The sequence below is a fragment of the Amphiprion ocellaris genome, chromosome 11 (genome assembly GCF_022539595.1).
Source record: "Amphiprion ocellaris isolate individual 3 ecotype Okinawa chromosome 11, ASM2253959v1, whole genome shotgun sequence".
Taxonomy (NCBI): domain Eukaryota; kingdom Metazoa; phylum Chordata; class Actinopteri; family Pomacentridae; genus Amphiprion; species Amphiprion ocellaris.
In genome coordinates, this window is record NC_072776.1 from 24,986,089 (window position 1) to 25,008,099 (window position 22,011).

General features: G+C 38.7%; 2 protein-coding genes across 6 annotated transcripts in view; both read left to right on the forward strand.

Moving 5' to 3' along the window:
- slc37a1 (solute carrier family 37 member 1) overlaps positions 1–4,532 on the forward strand; it is a 65,244-nt gene extending 60,712 nt beyond the window's left edge. For all 3 annotated transcript variants that reach the window (XR_008603187.1, XM_055015043.1, XM_055015044.1), the window contains one exon: positions 1,949–4,532. Coding sequence is in view for 2 of the 3 variants with exons in the window: in XM_055015043.1 (XP_054871018.1) it covers positions 1,949–1,964 (16 nt within the window). In the remaining variant the exon portion in view is untranslated. The remainder of the gene's footprint in view (positions 1–1,948) is intronic.
- A 5,603-nt stretch (positions 4,533–10,135) lies between these two features.
- Positions 10,136–22,011, forward strand: part of pde9aa (phosphodiesterase 9aa) — a 72,243-nt gene continuing 60,367 nt past the window's right edge. For all 3 annotated transcript variants that reach the window (XM_023288354.3, XM_023288352.3, XM_023288355.3), the window contains exons 1-4: positions 10,136–10,416; positions 18,106–18,176; positions 21,030–21,107; positions 21,913–21,956. In XM_023288354.3, coding sequence (XP_023144122.1) covers positions 10,354–10,416; positions 18,106–18,176; positions 21,030–21,107; positions 21,913–21,956 — 256 coding nt within the window. In that variant the 5' untranslated portion in view covers positions 10,136–10,353. The remainder of the gene's footprint in view (positions 10,417–18,105; positions 18,177–21,029; positions 21,108–21,912; positions 21,957–22,011) is intronic.

Sequence of the window (22,011 nt, forward strand, 5' to 3'; positions counted from 1 at the left end):
ATAGCCAGTCAGAGACGGCAAGTGTAAAGCCAGTGTACCCTGGATGAACTGTAAGTGTGGACAGTTGCTGCCGGTTCAATAAAGTGCCTCGTTCTCCTCCTGCAAAGTTTGTCCCTACTTATATTGGCTGTTACCATTAACGAGCCGCGCTAAGCTAAGCGGGCTAGCGCTACCCGGGGCTGACCAACCGCTTCGGCGGCAGAATCGGGTCAGTAACACTACTGCAACAATTCACTCGACCCGTTACATATTTCGGTCACGCAATTCGGTATCTGTACTACATAACATACGCATGCACAACACATACCTGTGCTCACGCAAGGCAATCTTGGTATTTATTTAGTTAGTCTGTGGGTCGATCTATATTAAATCTCCAGATTCTATGTTGCCGTGATTTCTGAATACACAAATTGAGAAATGAACTGTCTTGCCGGAGCACTGCACTCTCTGAGTGCTTTTCTTGTTTATCTTTTTGGCAGTCCTCTCCTCTGTCCCTCACCTGTTTTCTGAAATCATCTGCATATTTGAGGCTGGAATGCAGAGACCAATTCATTGGCTGAGTAGCGTCACATGGGATGGCTGAACTCGTATCTAATTGGTCTGTGTGTTTCCTGAGACGATAAACTTATGCCATAAACACTGGAAAAGCTGCGTAGGTAAAATAGAAGCGACCCATCAAATTTAAAATACCTGAAATGCCCTGTTTCAGGGATTTTGAGTCATTCTGCGCTGCAGATGCGTTAATTGCATTAAAAATTTGTAATCTGATTAATTGTGGTGCTGGATTAATCCGCGTTAACACGCTAATTTTGACGGCCCTGCATGTAACACAACTCAGTAACAAGTCATTTGTATGCAAGATACACGATCAATCTGTCTAAAATTTAAGTAAAATAATCATATACAGATGGAGAAATGTTTGACAGCTTGTAGTTCATTCTACACTAACCACATATGTTTGCTAGCAGCCCACACAGAATGTTTAATTACATTATAGGCTATCACAGCCTAATGATTAAAAGTAAGCATTTGCCAGTTATGCTGTTTAACTGGCTGTGTTCATCAGTTCGGTCTGAAATTCAGAACATAATGTGAACTGTTGATCAGAATTTCAGTTTCACTTTCAGAGCGCAGAGCAGCAAAATTTAGTGATTTGAAAGTTGCAGACAAACTCTGTCTTACTTTCTTTTCACTGTTTCTCTGACTGAATGTTGGTGTTAGTGGTAGAAGAAGTACTTAAACAGTTTTCTTCGTTGAACTGCTAATATCACACGGTAAAATACTGACAAAGTCCTGCATTATTTTATGCTCAAAAATGAAGTGAAAGAGGTTTTATCAGCACAATGTACTGATATTTGCCTTATATCTTATATCTAGGCAAAACTTTTAATTCTGATATATTTTTGACAATGTCCACAGTGCTCTGATACCCATCCCTATTTAGGAGGGCACAGTATGACTGCAGTTGTTAGGCTTAGTGAGGCTAGATAGTATTAGGTGTAATTAGGTTTAATTTTCTTGGCCATACAGGCCTCAAATCCTTGGTGAATTGGAGTTATACATCCAACAGTAACCTAGTTTCTTTCTGTACTCAAGATAGCACATATTAGTTTGTCAAAACCAGAATATGACCTTATCTCGTTCTGAAATTGGGATGTGTTCACATGCACAAGCACAAACTTCAAAAATACAATCATGCTCATGTTCACACTTAGCATTGTCACTCACTAAAACCTTCATTGAATGACTAAATTTTTTTGATAGTTATCTGAATAAATGTATTAAAACCAGGACACAAAATGTGTAGTTATATTTATTTCCTGAAAAAAAACAAGTGTTACTTCATGGACAGTGAGTTCAGTGTTAACAGAGCTTATTGCTCTTGACTGTAAAACTTAATTGCATCCAACTTATCAACATGGTGTTAATGTTTGTCTCTACTTCACAGGTTGAAGGAGCACTGAGCACTTTGACTGCACTGCCTCTGTACTCACGTGCGCACACACACTAAGTGCATTGAAACCACTTGTCTGCATCGGATATTGACCGTGGCTATGTCAAGAACTGGACTGGGCATATTAATGCTCACATAGGTGCATAATAAACCAACATGTGTATCTATGAGCATGTAGACACACTGTTGAGGAGGAACTGGGGTTTAGGCTAGTAGACCAAACAGAACAGCAGCAAATTTCAGACTGGGTTGTACTCTGAACTTACTGTACTTGTTCTGTGCAAAAGAATGCATATGTTGATATGATATGATTATCTTTTTGTCTCCTTTTCAATTCTTGAACTCAGTCTGAATATGAACCAACTGTCTGTTTAATCTACAGATATATAAAACTGGCCTTGCTTTTGATATTAGTATTGGGACTGTATATACTAGCAGCAATGTTTAAGTAGCAGTGTTTGAAATAGCAACTTCCACAAATGTATTCTTATGGATTGTTCTCTAACTATGGGTACCTTCTGTTGTTATCCTTACAAACTCATCAGACTTTGACGAGACATCTATCACTTTACCAGTCAAGTTTACATCTAAACTTAACCATCTTAACAGGGACCATTCATAATTTTATATGTGGGCCCAGCCTTTCAGTTAGACTATGGTGGAATCTACCCTGGATTCAGACCTGCAAACCACTGTGGTTTTGTGGTCTTTGACACCTTGAAAAACAGCCAACATCGGCACTCATGGGACTGATTATGAATATGGTCTTCAGAATTGGGGAGCCTTGCCAGATCCAGTAAAATTTGCCACAAGCATGCAGATTTTTGCAATTCAAAAATCTTTAGTTGTACAAAAACATGAACTTTTTCTGACAACTGCTATTGAAGCATGCATGTAACCAAACAGAGACTTAAGGTGGATATATCTAACAGTCACTAATGACTTATTAAAGCAGACAACTATATTTGGTTAGAAACAAATCCATTTTTGATGTTCATGCACTACATGTTAGCTAGCATGAGACCCTGCAGTAGCCAAACTAATAAGGCTACTATAATAGTTTTCTCCTCTTTAATTCAGTGACAAAAATACATGACAACATATATACTTTAGTTTTATTGTACTGCATATTCTACTCCATCCAAATATTTGCTTTCCATTCAAAAGCACTTCTACCATTGTGGTACTCCAAAGGGCCACCAAAACTGGCAGCTCTGCTGTCAATGAACATTGGTATCATGTTTGTGCCCTGCACTGCCATTTGTGTATGAATAGTCTGGTGTATTTTAAAGATAATGTATATTTGATTTATTATCATACAGTTATTTGATGTCATGCAATACCGCCTATCCAAGCATGGCAAACCACATGAAGCTTATAACCTGAAAGTAGTTCCTAATGATATAGAACCACTAGGACGATGTTTCTATTGGTACTTGTTGAAATTTTGAAATCCCACCCGGACAAATATAAATAAGTCTATCTACATGGATAAATTTCATTAGAGGGAAGAGACAAAACACTGTAATTATGTGGACTGACCCTTTAAGCGGTTGGGAATGTTTATATCTTCCCACCTTTAAGCAGGTGCTTTTAAACTTCCAGTACACTGTGTGTTTCCATATGACAGTCTCCCCACTGTGTCTCTGTTTTTACTATTTAAATTTATACTGACCACTATAACTGTCCTATGTTCTGTGGAAATTGCTGTTTCAGTGTCACCTTTGCCTTACCAAAGAGACTATGGGATTGTAGTGTAATTTAAATAACAGAATACATATTTTGCAAGTGATTTAACTTATTTCTATTAGTTCTATGTTGGTTGATTAGTTTTTTCCCCTCAATTTTGTTATTAAATAAAGTCACCAAAGCTTTATTCTTATATAATATTTCTGGGTAATAATGTGTTTACGTGTGTGGGAGTGGGGGGTTGAGATATTTTGAATGTAAAGTTGGCAAACCTTATGGTTATATTTTACAGTGCAATGTGGACAAATAAAGTTGTTTAACCCTTTGATGCGCAGTGTGTGTCAGGAGATACCCATTTTCCATTGGATTTGGCTTTGACCTATGTTGCACATCAAAGGGTTAAAGCAGTTAGAATAGGATTATCACTGCATTTAACTCTTCTTCCAATTTCTGATCTGGTAAACATAAAAAGTCCCTTCAATCAAAGTTATGAAATGAAGACAACATGCAACGCTAATATTTAGTGATTTTTTTTTCAGGTTTAATATTTAGTAATGTATTATGTAAATTTTTTGTCTATCATCAAAATACAGAAATCTGTTAATGTTACATGAATGTAAATCTTCAGTTCTGGGATCGTTTCCTTTTAATGGTAGAAGTATTGAAACCATATCCTACTATCTTTACAACAGGACCACATTTTGTGTATATTTATTATGTGTCAGTGGTAGGCCTAGTACTTGAAACACTGTGTGCCTTGTTTGTTGTTTGTCTTCTTGCTGGGTTATGGTTTTGTTGTATTAAAATAAATTATTGCAGATTTCTAAAATTTGGGGTTGATAAACTTCAAAAGCATTCTCTGGAAAAAATAAACTATTTGTTTTCTTCACTTCTTAGGGCTTGTGTTTTTGATGGCTTTTTTTTCTTGCAGCTCACTACTACAGACCAGCTATATTAGTCTAATTCATGGCATGGAGTGGCCTTAAGTCTCAGGTGGAGGTGGCAGGTGTCATTTGAAATGGTGAGTTCCTGACAGGCCGGAACCCACTCAGTGACACAGGCAGACTAGAAAACACACACACATGCACATGCATATTTGGACTTGGAAAGGGTTGGTTACAGGCAAAAACCATCCCTGAAGTGAGTTGGGACCCTAGTAGTACAGTATGCCACTGAACACAATCACCATCTGCTTTCACTTCGACCAAAGGTTTGATATAAAAAGTGTGATACAAGCTCAAGTTACAGTTAACTACACTAGAACTCACTAAACAAAGCCAAAGATCTGGTATATCAAATTTTTCTTATGAGTGTGAGGTACTTTTCTTGTATTATGGTAAATGGTCTGTATTTATATAGCGCTTTACTATTCCTGTAACGATACCCAAAGCGCTTTACATTATACATCACATTCACCCATTCACACACTGATGGTGGAAGCTGCCATGCAAGGCGCTGACCGCGACCCATCAGGAGCAGTTAGGGGTTCGGTGTCTTGCTCAGGGACACCTCAACAGGAGCTCTCCAGGCCAGGGATCGAACCGGTAACTCTCCGGTTACAAGACGGCCACTCTACCCGCTGAGCCATGCCGCCCCGTATTATGAGATCTGGATCTCATCTTCTTGGAAAGAAATACAAAGTCATGATAATGACATGAAACTACAATTATCATGGTTCCAAATGGTTTCCTTTTGCATGTACGTCAAAGGATAGGGCTTCACACAACACTTGCATGGTCATGTCTACATTAAAAATAAGTTATGGTCCAGATGTGATCATTTCAAGTCCCCACAAGTAAGTACGAAAAACTGAACTTGGACAACCCCTGCACTGTTCTGTGCAGAGGCACTTGCATTTATCTCAAAGGTAATATTAGATTTCAACAGTGTGAAGCAAATTTTGGTGGCAATGGAGTATACTTTTCTGTGTCGCATTCCCCTTTGAGTTACAGTGGAATTATTTGGTAGAGCAACTGTACTGAACTACACCAACTGTTTTTGTTTTTTAAGTCAGACCTTTGAAACATCCTATAATGTAAGCTTTGGATGGACCTTTCCATAGTTAGGGATTGTAGATACGGACTACTTAGTCACTCCGTGGCCAGCATTGACAGGAGGAATGCTCCGAGCAATCAACAACTCTTTCATTGTTCATATGGTTTGCTACACTTGAACTCACAGATGTGAAAACAGCAGAACCAGCTTTATTTTCTGTTTTATGTGTGCTGTGTTAGATCAAGGAAACAAGTAGCTTAGCTTAGCATAATGATAACATAATAAAAGGAAGCAGAAGGAAATGCCTGAATTTAGAAAATGTCTTCCAAAAATGCTAAAGCTCATTAACAGGTGTGTTATATTTTAGCTGTCCATTTAAATCTGTACACCCGGTGTCCATTACACAATAGTTCTGTAGGAACAGAATATATTTTTAGGAATTTATATTCATCTTTTTTTTGTTCAAGGTCTTTTTATTTTGGATAACACAAATAACATTCATACAATTCTTTTCCATTAATTTCTTTTTTCTTTTATCCCCCTCCCCATCCCACCCTACAACAACTGCAGAAAAGCCAGATAGACCAGGACAGAAGTTCCACAGATGTGTATAAATCATAGGTGCTTAAGAAAAAGCAAACAGAATAAATAAAAAAAACATACAACATACATACAGAAACAGAGATAAAATTCTACCACATTAAGAAATGTCATCTGCCTTCACATTTTCAAAATAAGTCAAAAAAGGTTGCCAGACATCATAGAATTTTGTATTAATCCCCTTGTAGAGTAGCGAATCTTCTCTAATTGAATATAGTACGTGACCTCTTTGACCCAGCCTTCATGTGTGGGTGGCTTATTTCCATTTCCAGTATTTCCATTTTTGTAAGCTCATTCTTCTAGATAGGAGGGTGCAGAAAGCTATCATATTGGCCTTTGGCCCACCTAGATTTACATCCCTTGCAGTCACTCCACATACTGCAATAATCGGACACAGTTCCACTGTAGTATTACCTATTTTTGACAGTGTTAAAATGGATTCCCAGAAGTTGTTCAATTTTGGACATGTCCAAAACATGTGTATTAGAGTGGCTGGTTCTTGTTGGCATCGGTCACATGTGGGGTCAAGGTCAGTTTTTATCTTGCTCAGTTTTACTTTAGACCACTGAAGGCAGTGCACAATTTTAAGTTGAACCACAGAATGTCTGAGGCATATAGAGAATGAGAAAATTCTACAAATTATCTGTTGCCAGAGCTCATCCGAAAGTTGTTCACCTATGTCTCTCTCCCATTTAATCTTTAGTGATTCCAGTGCTGTTACTTTTTGTGTATCTAATAACTCAAAGATGGCACTTATAGTATGTTTTGCCTCTGGTTTGTATTTAAAAATTGAGTCCAGAAGGGATTGAGGAGGATAAGAGGGGAAGGAGTCGAAGTTGTGAACAATGAAGCTCCTAATCTACAAATATCTATAAAAATGAGACCTGGGTAGATTGAATTTATGTACCAGCTGCTCGCAATAAAGATCATACATCGAAGTAATTCCATGTTTTGACCGTATACAAAAAGCCTTATCCGTATATGAGGGAGTAAACATGCAATGTTTCTCAGGAGGGTGCCATAAATGATAAATCATAAAGCGCAAAATGACGTCTAAACTGGTGCCATATTTTCAGCGAGTGTATGACCACAGGGTTTGAAGTGAAGCTAGAAATGGGTTGTGACAGTGGAAGTCTAGCACACACCAGTGACACCAGTGAGACCTGTCTCGCAGATTCTCTTTCTACAACCACCCACGATGTAGTAGTATCATTCTCTATCCAAAACAACATTGCTCGAATATTAGCAGCCCAGTATTAGAATAAAAAATTTGGAAGTGCCATACCACCTGCTTTACGAGTTTGCTGAAGTATACGCTGTTTAATTCGAGGGGACTTTTTGTTCCAGATAAAGGAAGAAATCTGACCATTCAGACCAATTTTGTTAGGCGTTCAGTTGTTGCCCTCTTCTGCCATGCACAGTAGGAGATAGTTTGTCCCCTCAAATAAGCTTTCTGTTATGGTTAGTGTGATTTTTTTGAGAACCCAAGTGAGAAATCACAGAGCGGGAGACAGGTGGGTATAATCAGATTTCTTTATTCTGGAATCAACAAATAATCAATTATTAGCCACTATGGCAACGCATGTCCTCTATCTGGAGGCCACTCAATCCGGAGGCAACTTATGCGGGAGTCCAGGACCTCTATGTGAAGGCAGGCAGCGCCATCAATCAGTCCGGCAAAAGGCTCGAAGTCACTCACGGTGCAAACAGTGCTCACTCTGACCAAATAGTACAATCCCACACTGCAATGCATTGTGGGATTGTACTATTTTATTTATTTAAAGCCATGGTGATGATGATCATCCACAGGTGAGGATAGTCACAGCTGCTCTCCCTCTGCGCTGATCACCAGCCGAGCAGAGGGAGAGGGGGCAAAAGCCGATGAGTCAACCAGGAAGGGGGGGGCGGGGGTCAAACGCTGTCCATGACACTTTCAGTGTCTCCCATACAGTAGATGAGGACATTTCTGGGGTTTGGTTAGTGTTTAGAAATTATTAAATTTCAAACTTTATATAATTGACAAAAGCCTCATCTTTAAGTAATAGTGGATTAAGTCTTCATGGACGATAGTTGGAGTATACTTTGGGAATGCATGCTGTTATAGCTAATGGGAGTGGTCTGAGATCACCATGGCCTTGTAGTCACAGTCTGTTATCAAAGGTAGAAGTTTTTTATCCAAGAGAAAATAATCTATGCGTGAAAAAGTCTTGTGTACTGGGGAAAGAAAAGAATATTTCTTTGAAGTTGGATTACGAAACTATCTCATTACAATGGCGCCTGTCACTAAGTGGAACATACTAGGCAACAACAGGCAGTTCTTGAAGCGTATGCATTGAAAGTAAGAAAATGGGGAAGCAAAAAGATCTGAAAGACTTTCACAAACCCAACATGCAAGGGTTAAGCAACTTGGTCAGAGCATGTCCAAAACAGCAGGTCTTGCGGGGTGTTCCTGGTTTGCAGTAGATTGTAATTATCAAACATGATCCAAGGAAGGGCAACCAGAACACCAGTGACATGACAGGAACACATGCATCCAATGCTTACTAATGTATATGAGAAGTGAAGACTGGCCCATTTGGTCCTGTCACTCTGAAGAGCTGCTGTATCACAAATACCTAAAAACCTTAATGCTTAATTGATTTTAAAAGAAGCAGAGCACACAGTGCATTGCAGCTTGCTATATGTGAGGCTGCGACCACAGCCTACTCAGAGTGCCTATGCCGACCACTGTCCACTACCATAGTAGTGGACAGGCTGTCTGTTCTTGTGTATTACATGGCTAGACATGTGTGTGTCGTTTATCTGAGGAAGAGATAGCGACAAAATGTACAATGGGAGGAGGACAAGCCAGTGGAGGCACTGATCTGGGTTACGTTGTGCCGAAAAACCTTGAGTCCTGCATTATATAGATGTTACTTTGACATGAAGCACCTACCTAAACATTACAGAATGCATACATCCCTTCATGGTAACAGTATTCCCTGGTTTGAGCATGATAATGTGCATGGTCACCCAGCAAAATGTGTTCAGGAACGGTTTGAGACATGTGACAAAGAGCTACACTGGGCTCCAGTTCCTCAGAACTCCGTGACACAGTGAAAACAAGTGTAATCCATAGAAGTTTCTCATAACTTCAAGGACTTAACTAATCTGTGGATAATGTCTTGGTGCCTGATGCCACAGGACACCATCCAAAGTCTGTGGATTCCAAGCCTCGATGGATCAGAGCTGTTAAGCCAGGAGTAAGGGGACCTATAATATGAGGCAGGCAGTATTAATTTGATCATGGAAGGCCTCTTCCAAAGCTTCTGAAACTTAAACCATGTCGCATTACTTTTCTAATTAGTTAACCACCCTTATTTCACTGACAGACTTAACTTGCTACTTTATAAAAATTGTGTGCTGATTACGAATGAACACACAATTGTGATTAATAACATCAGCTTGTCAATCACCAATGAAGCACTTTGAATGTGTGTAGCAAATTCCATAGCAAAGCTTGACTGTCAAGGCTAAGAAAACCATAACTATGAACCCCGTGGTGGGTGTGGGAGCTGTAGAAATTGTCAGGGCTTCACCAAAATCATTAGGAGTCATAAATGTCTGTGCATAAATTATGTACAAAGTTTTGTGTCAGTGAGGTTCTTGATCGACTGGGTCAACAGCACAATTATAAACTGAGCATATTTCAGTCACACCACTGCTGTCTTTACCATTACACACACTTGAAATGTATCTGACAAATGAATATTAATGACCCATCGATTTCTGTGCAACTCATTCGGACACTCGTGCAGCTGTGTGTGACGTTTGTGCGTGTCGGTGAGTGCGCGCAGATCCTGTTGTGACTGAAGCAGGCGGGGACGCGCGTGGACGCAGGCTTTATAAGATGCAGTTACAGCGCGAGGTGACAGAGCCGAGAGAGCGAGGGGACACTTTGTTTCAGTGCGTTTCAAGAGCGGACACACAGGCAGGGAGGTGGGATGCTGTCGGACCATTGACACACCTTTTGCCCCCTTGTTTTTTCAACGTCGGTGGGAGTAATACCGGAGCAGCGACACGGAGCACAATAACCACATAGCGACGCACCGACGCCGTGGAGAAAACAGGGGACGATGGGCTCTGCTTCGTCCTCCTCCCGGGTCATTTACCTGGACGTGGACGGCAGGATTCAGAAGGTGGGGCACATGCTCTATGTGGAGTAGGTTAGGCCAGCACTGTCAGGAAACAAACCTAGGAACAGAAGAAAAATTAAACGACAGACCACAAAATGACAGCACTTCGAAAAGTAGTTCACCTTCGTCGAAAAGCCGACAAACAGTTTAAAAATTGAGTAACTACAAAATATCAATTTCTAAATAAATGTTCATTTTCAAGAAGCTGGAGCGAAAGTTGTCGGTTGAAATCTTAGGAGGTTGGCGTCAGTGCCAACGACACAAACCTGAAAAGTGAAATTATGAATTACAACAAACATTTCTGAAAAGTGGCATTTTAAAATACAAATTAATAAAAGAAACAAGTCTACACAAAGCGGTAAATAATTGTTCTAATGATTTGTTCTGTTTTTTAAAATTGATATCAGTATTACTCATTAATATTCAATAATGTTGAATTGAGTTCATATGATATTTTTTATTCAAAATGTATGTTCTTGTATTTGGCTATTTGCTGAATTAATTACGTTATTATTTTTATAATTCTTTATTCATTGATTTTTTTTCACATTACTCATTGTGGAATTCAACAGTAAGTGTCATGAGATGAGAAAAAGGCTTTGTGATAGCGTGATTAACTGTACTGTGAACTCCAGCAACCTTTACAGTGGTACACAAACCAGCTGGGTTCAACTAACAGAGAACTTTGTTTCTTGCCCTTTGTTTCATAAGACCTTTACACAAACATTACTATGGCATTGTTATAAATTACCTGTAATTTTAAATGTGATGCACCAGGAGAAAAAAAACATTTCAGTGAGATGCTTGAGGCTTGAATTACATGTCACAAGGTCTTCGTTTGTTGGTGTCTGTAATTTACAGTAAATTATAGTAAATAAATTAAACACAAAAGTGAGTGGACTTTTAGTCCAAGTGCTGTGTCTGTTCATCACTGTAAACACAACAAAACAGACTATTTTATTTGCTCAGAATAGTATGCATAAGTAGAGGGACCATAGATACAATATGAGTCATCACCTTTCACTATGCCCTCATCATTAGAGAGTGTTTTCATCTTCTGTGTGTGTTTCTATTACATGCAAGGACAGTGAGATTGCTTAGTATGTGGACTGGTGGCTATTTGCAGTCTGTACAGGCAGAATAAAAACAATAAAGGTTTGTTTGGATGTTAACTCAGTTCTGCTCCACTGGTCCCTCTGAAGACTGCAGACCAGTGAGGTTGAAGAATAACCCAAGCACTGACCTCTAAATAAACTCCACATCCCATACAACTCAGTATTCAACACACATTCATTTCCCATTTCAATTAATTGATCTAGGGAATATAATTACTTGAGAATTGACATGATAGCTACTGTACACCCTTTGACACAGAGTTTTATAAACAGTCATACAAATATAAAAGGAAACACACATACCTGTTGCAGCAAGATAGCAAACCAAAGTCCACTAATGAGCTGAGGGCTGAACTACGAAGCCAGTTCAACATAGCCGGGGTTTCTTTGTGTGAGTCGGTTCGACAAAAACTAAAACCTCAGTCAGAGTTACCAGGTATCACAAAGGTGGTTATCAACTTTCTTTATCATCTCTTTCTGCTTCAAACTGTCCACGTTCACACAAAAGGGGGTGTTGAAAATGTTATGTGACTATTCTTCTGCACAGATGAACCGATCATGTTCAACTGCTTCAGTCAACAGGTTGTTTTAATGGAGAACAATGAGCAATATAAAATGTATGATGGTAAAAAGCTGCAACTGGAAATGATGCAAGACAGGAATGCTGTTAGAAAACTGTTAAACATGCGTTAATGTATTTATTTTACCGATCAGTGCAGCTAATTAGTGATAACTGACAGCTGCACAATGAAACAATTAAACATTAAACTTCATATATTTAAACATGATATTGTATTGAAGTGCATTTAATCTGCCACTGCCTCATAATGCAGGAAATCACTTTATTTTTTGGCCACATCAAACTGAAACTAATGTTACTAATTGAATATTCTCTGAAATAAATACAAATAAACTCATACATTTTCTAATTCATGGTCTTATCAGCTGCAGGACCAGCAGTGTGAACGGTCTTGACAGCTAATCAGGACCAAACACAAAAACACATTTATACGATTTCTGTATCACCAATGTCAGGTTTCCATGGCAACACGATGCATACAGTGCGTTAGACTGTCACTACACAGCTTCATTCAGTGGTTTAAGTAGCGCCCAGCTCAACATGTTTGCAGATACTGTATTTTCCCTCAGCTGAGAATCTGTATCGCTCAGAAATAATCATCAGAAAACTATTTGGTTAAAGTGAGACATTTCTTACAGCTAATTTAGGTTGGAGATCTAGCCAGGTAAAAAGAGAGATACCTTTGTGATACTGAAAAGTCTGACTTTCGGCTCAACAAACCTTGCTAACCCACTAATCTCACTTTGTAGCACAGCCCTCAGACAACGGTGTTGTGTGACAACTAAACCAAAATAAACCATGAACTTTACTCAATGTTAGATCCACAATATTTATAAAAATGACTCCCACTTATCTGTATTCAAGAAAATTAAACATATTTTGGGTTCCTTTTTAACTTAAGTTAAATATACATTTAATAAATATAGACACTTGCAGTTTCTGTATTTTAATTTCAGTTTTGTTTTTTAAATATTTTTATTGTAAGGGGGCAACATTTTCCGTAACTCATATAATGCTTTGGAATGCAATTCAATTTGCTACAAACTTTCTATATTTGGTAAGGATAATATAACCATGACCCTATAACAGATATATTTGAGAGAATATTTAAGAAGCATTCTAATGAAACTGCACAAAACTGTCATCTTGTATATTAGTTGCTTACATTTTAGATTTGGTATTACATTGATAGATTTTAAAACTGCTGTAGCTCAGGTTAAAAAAAAGAGTTACGGTCAATACCCTAATATGCAAAATCGCATTTCTTTGCTTTCTCTCAGTTCTTTACCACTGGGGGCCTTTGAACTGACCTCATTCTTCCTTTTATTCATCCATCTGTCCATATCATGTTTATATACTCAGCCTAACAGAATTATTTCAACTAAAGGGCAGAACTAATTCACAGTCAGCCTCCACCACAAGGACCAAAATCCCACCAGACAGTTAGTTTATGCAAAGAATGCATTTGCGAATGTAAAACACATTTGTGTGTTTTTTTTTTTTTTTTTGCTAAGGCGTCATTATTATTCATAGACAGTCAAGGGCAGTGTACTGATTTGTCCCATGAATGCTATTGCTGAAGGTTTTCACTCTAAGTCCCTACACTGGAATGCAGCAGTTTGTTTACATTGTCCAACCAATGAAGGAGAAGCAGCAGCTCATAAAACGTCATATAGTAATGTTTATACCCCAGTGACACATTAGATTTATTGAATTGTGTCTTCTTTATGGAGTTCACACTGAGTCTGTGTCTGTGTGATGCACAAAACACTTTAAACACATCATTTCCTTATGTAGACACAGGTCAAATTTTCTGTATTGACTGTCAATAATATTGAGCTGTTTGCTTTACGGTGTTGTTGGTAGTCATTTTTGTTAGGCTGCAAATGCCTCCTGTGGATGAGTCCCTTCATAAGTTTTGCACAAGACATTATCGCTTGGATTTTAATTTATGTTGTAAGATTAGATTTTAATGAGCTGCATGGCGGCTCGGTTGTTAGCACCATCACCTCACAGCTCGAAGATCCCTGATTTGCGCCCAGGCCTGGGCCTGGGATCCTTCTGTGTGGAGTTTATATGTTCTCCCTGTGCAGTCTGGGTTCTCACCGGGTTCTCCGGCTTCCAAAAACATGCTGAGGTTAACTGGTAATTCTAAATTGTCCGTAGGTTTGAATGTGAGTATGCTTGGTTGTCTGTGTAGCCCTGTGATAGACTGGTGACCTGTCCAGGTGAACCCTGCCTTCACTCTAAGTCGGCTGGGATAGATTCCAGCTCCCCACTGTGACCGTACAGAGGATTAAGCGGTATATAGTTAATGGATGGATTAGATTTTAATGATTTGGGGAAAATTTCTAATTGTGATTTTTCGGACAGATATTGCGATTTTGGTTTGATTTGCTTGATTTTTTTTATTGTCAAGCTTCAATTCATGACAGTTTAAACCATGTGTCAGATGTGCTGCATAACAAAATCTAAATTTTAGCTTTTGTTCTTGCTCATTGTATTGTTTCAAATTTCAATTTTGATTTGAAATTGATTAAGTGTTTAGTTTCATGTTTTAGTGTTCAGCCCTAATCTAAAGACGCTAATACTTGTGTGCAAACACACAAACATAAATGTGAATGTGCTTGTGTATAGTTGAAGTCATGTTTTGTTGCAGCCAGAGAGCAGCTGTTTTGAATTAAAAATCTGTTGCATATGTAGTTAGGTGAACAGCAGCTTGCATTACAAAGCCATGTTATAACTATGTCGTGAGCTTTGCTGTTCTCTGCAATCTTTGCTTGTTGTGCCAAACCCTTATTCAGATTAATTACATTTTGGTTTGTGTGTCCTGTTTGCATGCTTAGGTTTGAATGTGACATCTTATTTATTGGCATAATAGTGGATGAAGTTAGTTTCATCAGTTCAGACAAACTGAGCTGATGAGACCAGAAGCACAGTTAAAACACTGAATAAATCACTGGCAGACAAAGAAAATATATATAAACTGCATACATTTAACATGAGGACTGCATATGAAAAAAAAACAAAGATAAGAGTTCCAGAGTATGAGATAAATAATTTTGATATCTGATTAATAATGAAGATTAACTGCCAAATATTTTAGTCATTTAACCTTTTTTTGAATTTTTTTTCAAGCAAAAATGACAAACTTTAGATAAATTGATGTGAAGTGCTACTCCCTGTCCACTGACTTCTACCAGTCCCTGTATCTTTCACCTGTGATAGGCTGCCATTGCCAGACAGCTCAAGTGCTCTTTGACTTCTGTTTTCCTCTAAAAATATCCCTTGTTTTGCCCGCTTGACAATATTTGTTATGGCTGCCCCTCACTGTCCTGCCTCCATGCGTCATGTTTTGCTGCGACTTCGCTGTCTGTGGTCTTCTGTGTTGTCCCATGCAAATGTGTCTTTTATCTATATGGGTCATCCCTCTGTGCATGCTGCGGTGTGACACAAATCATTTATCATGTTCGGTGACAGTGCTTGACCTTCCTCATAAACGACAGCAGGAGGAGGGACGAAAAACACGAAATATTTACTGCTGCTACTCTGCAACATGCACATTCTTTAGTCCGAGGAAGCGCCTCAAGCATGGTAAGCATGCACATTCAGGCTCAAGAGATTCTCCTTATTGGCTGATTGCTGTACTTTCACATTACTGTAGTCAGAGGAGGAAGAAAAGCCAAAATATCCTGCTGTAGTTTAATTAGAAGTACAAAAGTATAAGCAGAGAATTAAGTAACTGATTTTAAATATAGACTTACTTCAGAAAAAGTTTTCTTTCATTTATTATTCTTCCATGAGATCTGTCTCATGTAGTGGAAGGACATGATAAATACTCTACATTGTTTTGCAACTTCTGCACATATTTACACCATAAAATTTAATGAATGTATCAAAATGGAGAAACAAACTTTGCTACTCTTTTTTATTACTGTTATTAATTCAAAATATATCAAATTTGGCTTTAGGGTGGTGCTGAGACAAGATCAATTTTCATCTCTATCTCATTTTGTCAGACTGAGAACAGTACTGTAAAACCTTTCTGACCTTTCTCTTTTCATTGCTTTATGCAACTTAATCTTCTTTGCCATTGTGAGCCACGCTGTTGCACTGACTAACACAATCCCTAATTATCACAAACACTGTAGTTAACTGAGACTCAGTTACATGTACATGCCATGCCCATGCCCTTTTCTCCTAATCTAGTAACACTCTAGCCATTAAAAAAAGAATCTTGACATTTGTGATGCATGTTTGTAAACATATGTCTCTATGTCTTCACTGTGCTACCTGAAAAAGTTTGGCAATAGAAGCAAAAAATCTGTGCTGGACGCATGTATAGTGCTTTCGGCCAACAATCTCATATTACAACTACAACACTACATCAGTCAGTGAAGACACAAAATGGTAATAATTTATTTTTTATTTTTTATGGCTAATAATACAGCAGCCTGTCATTTGGCCTTCATGTACAAATGACAAACTGGCCTGTACTGTGTTAGCGAAAATCTTTGTCATACAGACACACTTTTAAAAACAGAAGCAAAGTCCCTCTGCTTGAAAAAAATGTATTATCATTAGTAATATTTGTAGTATCACTGACACATATTCATACAACTATATATATATGTGTGTGTGTGTGTGTGTGTGTGTGTGTGTGTGTGTGTATAATATATATATATATCTATATATATATATACACACACACACATACATACATATATATATACACTACTGTTCAAAAGTTTTCAACAATTTTTACAGTTTTTTTTCCCCCAAATTCAAGCTGTTCAAGCCCAATGAATAGCTTGAAATGCTACAAAGGTAAGTGGTGAACTGTCAGAGGTAACAAATAAAAATAAAGTTACCAAAACTGAAACAGGGAACAAGAAATGGGTTAACATCTTAAAGCTGTTCTGCAACAATGGAGGTTGATCAAGCCTTGAAACTTGGTGCTACCAAATCCTACAGGTGTCCCAACTTTTCTTGATTACTTACAACCCCCTCTGTCTGCATACAAGGAGTGTTGGAACACACCATGGCACCATACCCTCAAGACCATTATTTGAACAGTATTGTACTGCAATGAAGTAGTGTGTTGCCAAATGGCGAGGAAAAGGCAATTAACAATAGAAGAGAAACAGACCATCATAACTGATGGACTTGCATGAACTGGACAGAGGAGTGAAAGCAAAGCAACCTACAAGTGCCACATTTATGGCAGCTTCTGCAATAGAGTTAAGGAGAACTTTCTGAAGAATATTTGATTTCCATTGTCGAAAGAATGCCACAAGTGTGTTCAGCTGTTATATCTGCCAAGGGTGGTTACTTTAATGAGTCAAAGGTTTAGAATACATTTTGGTTTCTAAACTGATTTTTTTTTTAACTTCATGTGTTGTTTTGTTCTATGCTTTCATTTCAGAGTACAATGAGACATTGACATGCATAATGTCCAATAAAAAGACTAGAAAAATTGGGGTGTTTCTAAACTTTTGACTGGTAGTGTACATAATATTTTAATTTTGTCAGCTGCATGCCAATTGCCGGGTCATTGATCATTAACATGAACTTCATGTAACAGATTGATGTAGCCTCAGGGTCTAAAAAATGCAGTCAACATGGAAGTGACTTCATTTGCCTCTGGTTGCAAAAAAGGTTGATTGCATAGAAGTCTATGAGAAAACAACCTGACTTCTCACTTGATCAGTTTTTTTGGACAACATTGTCTCAATAAATTATGGACTTGATCACGGGTTTCAAGAGCAGTGTATATTTTAGACGAGAGAATTGTGATTGACAGATCCCTATTACATGGATGTGTGTAGTATCACCGAGTTCTCAGTGAGATAAAAAAAGAAACAAGATGGCAACAACTTGAACAGTAGCTCACAAACCAAACCGCGAATAGTGGTTCTGCCACTGTTTAATATAGAGTCGATGATCATAAATGATGTTCTTATCATTGGCGATTGTTTGTGTGTTCTCTTTCTTCAGGTGGTGTTCAGTAGATTCTGTAGCCCCTGTGACATCAAGGAACTGTTCTGTACAGCCCTGGGTGTACCAAGGTAAAACACATACATGCAGACACACGTTTGTCTCTCTAACCATGTGGAAAATGGCACTGACGTAATGCATTCCCTATCCCCTTAAAGTAGCATTAACCATCACAACTGAATGCCTTTACCATAACCCTAACATTAACCTGAAGACCAATTTCTGCTTTCCACATCTGTGTCCACAAGGGTATTCCTGACCCAAATTTCATCCACCCAAGAGGGTTGGTGAGGGTCTTGCAATTGAAGTAGATGCTGCTTTGGAGGAGCTTTGTACATGCTTTTCATCGACAGTGCCCAAACACAGAAGAAATTTCTTCAGAAGTCCTGTGTAACGTTCACAAATTTTTTCTGCAGACAGTGCTATAGCGCAATCTGTAACCAGCTGCTGTTTCCTTGTGTGTTTTTCTCTGTTGGATATGACATGAAATGCAGTCGTCATGTAGCAGACCAGCGTGGCTCTATTGTAGTATGAACACGAGCCATATCCAGAACCATCATTATTGTCATTGCTATTGGACCATCTGGTTCCACAACCATTTACCTGGTGCGGTAACCTTATGTGAGTCCTGGGTCATCGATGGGCCATTAGCCATGTGAGCTAGAGTGACTATGAACATTTGAAACTCCCCATCAGTCAGAGCTGAAGAAACCTCTTGGATGAGAGGTCAAAAACCTAAATGAGATGTCAGGATGATTTCTACCGAAGCTCGTGGGATTACCATGACCTAGATAAGTGAGAATCTACACAGACACTGACTTTTGTTGCTTAGAGATTCAACTGTGGGGCCTGTAGTTATAGCATAGAAACTGAAAGTTTATATTTTTACATAAGAACAAATGATCTGGAAATAAATTGTTCGCTCAGGGCTTTTCCAGAAACAAAAATGTTCCATCAAGTATGTGTGGGAGGCGATTCAGAGCATCACACCTGGGTTTTTAGTCTTTTCTTTAAGACTGAGAGAGACTCTGCAGATCGAACAGAGTTTGATAACTCGTTCCACCACCAGGGAACCACAAAAGAGAAGAGCCTAGCTATCGACCGGGACTGTTGTGGTGGTTGGATCAAGCACCTTTTGTTGGCCGAGTGTAGAGAGCAGGAGGGAGTGCAGACATGAATGAGAGACTTTAGGCAGGAGGGGGCCATTTTCATTGTAGTTTTGAATGCAAGTGTCAGAGTTTTGAATTTTATGCGGGCAGCAACTGGAAGCCAGTGAAGTGATCTGAACAGTGGAGTGATATGAGGATGCATGTTCAGACAGGAAGGGTTTGATCTTCCTCATGTACAGGGCAAATCGACACGACCAAGCAACAGAGGCCACATGAGCCTTGAAGGTTAGTTGGTCATCGATCATGACACCTAAATTTCTGGCAGACTTTGTGGGTTTCAGTTGGGTTGATTCAAGCTGGATGTTGATATATTGTTGAATAGAGGGACTGGCTGGGATGACAACAAGCTCAGTCTTGGAGAGGTTGAGTTGAAGGTGCCGTTTTTTCATCCATGCCAAGATATCTGCAAGGCATGATGAGATCCAGGCAGAGACTGTGTGGTCGTCTGGGGGGAAAGACAGGAAGAGCAGGGTATCATCAGCATAGCAATGGTATGAGAAACCATGGGAGTGGATTATTGCACCAAGTGAGGCTGTATATATTGAAAAGAGGAGGGGACCGAGCACTGACCTTTGAGGAACCCCTGTGGATAGGCTGTGCAGTTCAGACACTTCTCCCCTCGAAGATACTCTGAAGTATCTCTCTGAGAGGTAGGACATGAACCAGCAGAGGACTGATCCTGAGATACCAAACTCAGTGATTGTGGAGAGGAGGATTTGGTGGTTAACCGTGTCAAAAGCAGCTGACAGATTTAATAGCAGTAGAGCTGAAGACTGTCCAGCAGCTCTAGAAGAACACAATGATTCTGTTACTGGTAGGAGCGCAGTCTCAGTGGAGTGACCCTGTTTAAAACCAGACTGATTCGGGTCATACAGATTGTTTTTAGAGAGGAACGCAGAGACTTATTTGAAGATAGTTCCCTCAAGTATTTTATACAGGAAGGGTAGGACTGAAACTGGTCTATAGTTTTCGACCTGGGTTGGATCCAGTGCAGGTTTTTTGAGTATTGGAGCTTGCTTCAATGCAGCGGGGCACATATTTAATTCATCCTCCACACTTCATCACTAAAAGTTTTATTTTTGTTGCTAAACTGTTTATTCTTTCAATAATTTGTATCTTTGTAAGTAGCATAAATAGACTACATCTGCAATTTTTAATGGTTGTAGAATAATTAGTTGTGACTTAAAGAGGACTGTAAAATGTTATGTGAGAATTATGTTACTTTTCTGACAAATATTTCACATATGCAGTAGTTTAATAATTCATTTTTTGGCTGTGCTTTTAGTTGAAATTATTTTTGCACAACACAAGTGGATTGCTTTATTGTTCTTCTGTATTATTATTGTTCTGTATTATTGTTCTTTTTGTGCGTTTCTTACTTTAGAACAGCATTACTTTTTTAAACCGACAAATAAGGAAAGGATGGTTTTAATCTTGCTGACGTGTTCCAACCGTGTCTGCAATCTTCCTCAGAGCATCATCTGATGTGTGATGATGTGTCGTTTTTATCAGTTGATCGGTCTGACAAATCTGTCAGAATCTGTATGTAATCACATGACGCTCTGACGAAGACTGCACACACGGTTGAAACATGTGAGCAAGGTAAAAACCATCTTTTCCTTACTTAGTTGTCGATTTAAAAAGTAACACTATTCTATTTTAAAGGGTAATGCAGGAGATTACTTTGTGCTCCCTGACATTAATTTTACTTTACAGGTGACTTCCAGTAAAACTTAAACTTTTGTTTTTATATAGGACCACTAATCTCTCACTGCTCGATTCGTCCGGGGCCATGGTATCCATTGACCCCACCATGCCACATAACACTGAAAGGTATTGGAGAACCAGCATCCCACTAATGTTTCTATTGAATATTTGATTGTTTGACAGAGCATTTGTTTAATGAACCAGCTGGCAATTTGATTGAAAGACACATTCACTGATTGACTGTAAATCCCAGTGTGTCTCCTGCTCCTTCCTTCTGAGCTGGTAACTGCCAACACAAACTGCTATGAATTGTGATCTGTACAAGGAGCTGAACAGATGTAACTGAATTTTTAAAGATGTCTTTATTCCATTAGTTTTCCAGTGGTGGAGGTCTGGATTCTGTTTATTGTGTTCTGTGAAGGATGTTAACAGGACAGTTTATTCCACTTTTTCATTGCTGCTTATATACAAATGCTTTTTTTGAAATGCACAATCAGCAAAACTGAACCACAAATAGAAACATTCGTACCTTTCATTCTCCAGAATTTTTCAGAGAATATTCATGTTCTGGGATTTTTCTAAGAACGATTCTAAACATTTGCAATGTGCAAAATTTTTAGTTAAGCTACTGCTACGCAGTGGTGACTATGGTCACCACTTCTGTTTGTGTTCGCTAACTTATCTAAGGATAGTATCTAAAACATCTATTTGATAAACGTCATCTGGCTGTTGATTATTTACCTGTAAACATAGTGTGGTGTGGGTGTGTTAATATTTGTGTGTCAACATGTTTGTCTGTCAACCTGCTTGAGTAGTAAGTAAGAGGGAGAGTACAGTGTATCTGCATAAATGGCAAATGGAAATTTATTTCAGTTTTACATCACATCTGCTGTCCAAGCTAACCTACAAGTGTGTGTCCTTTGTGTTGAAGATCCCCATATCGAGTGGTACCTGTGACTAGTGGACAACTTGCTGGTGAGTTTTGCTGATGACACACACTCATCAAATAGTATATGTACACTGGATAACA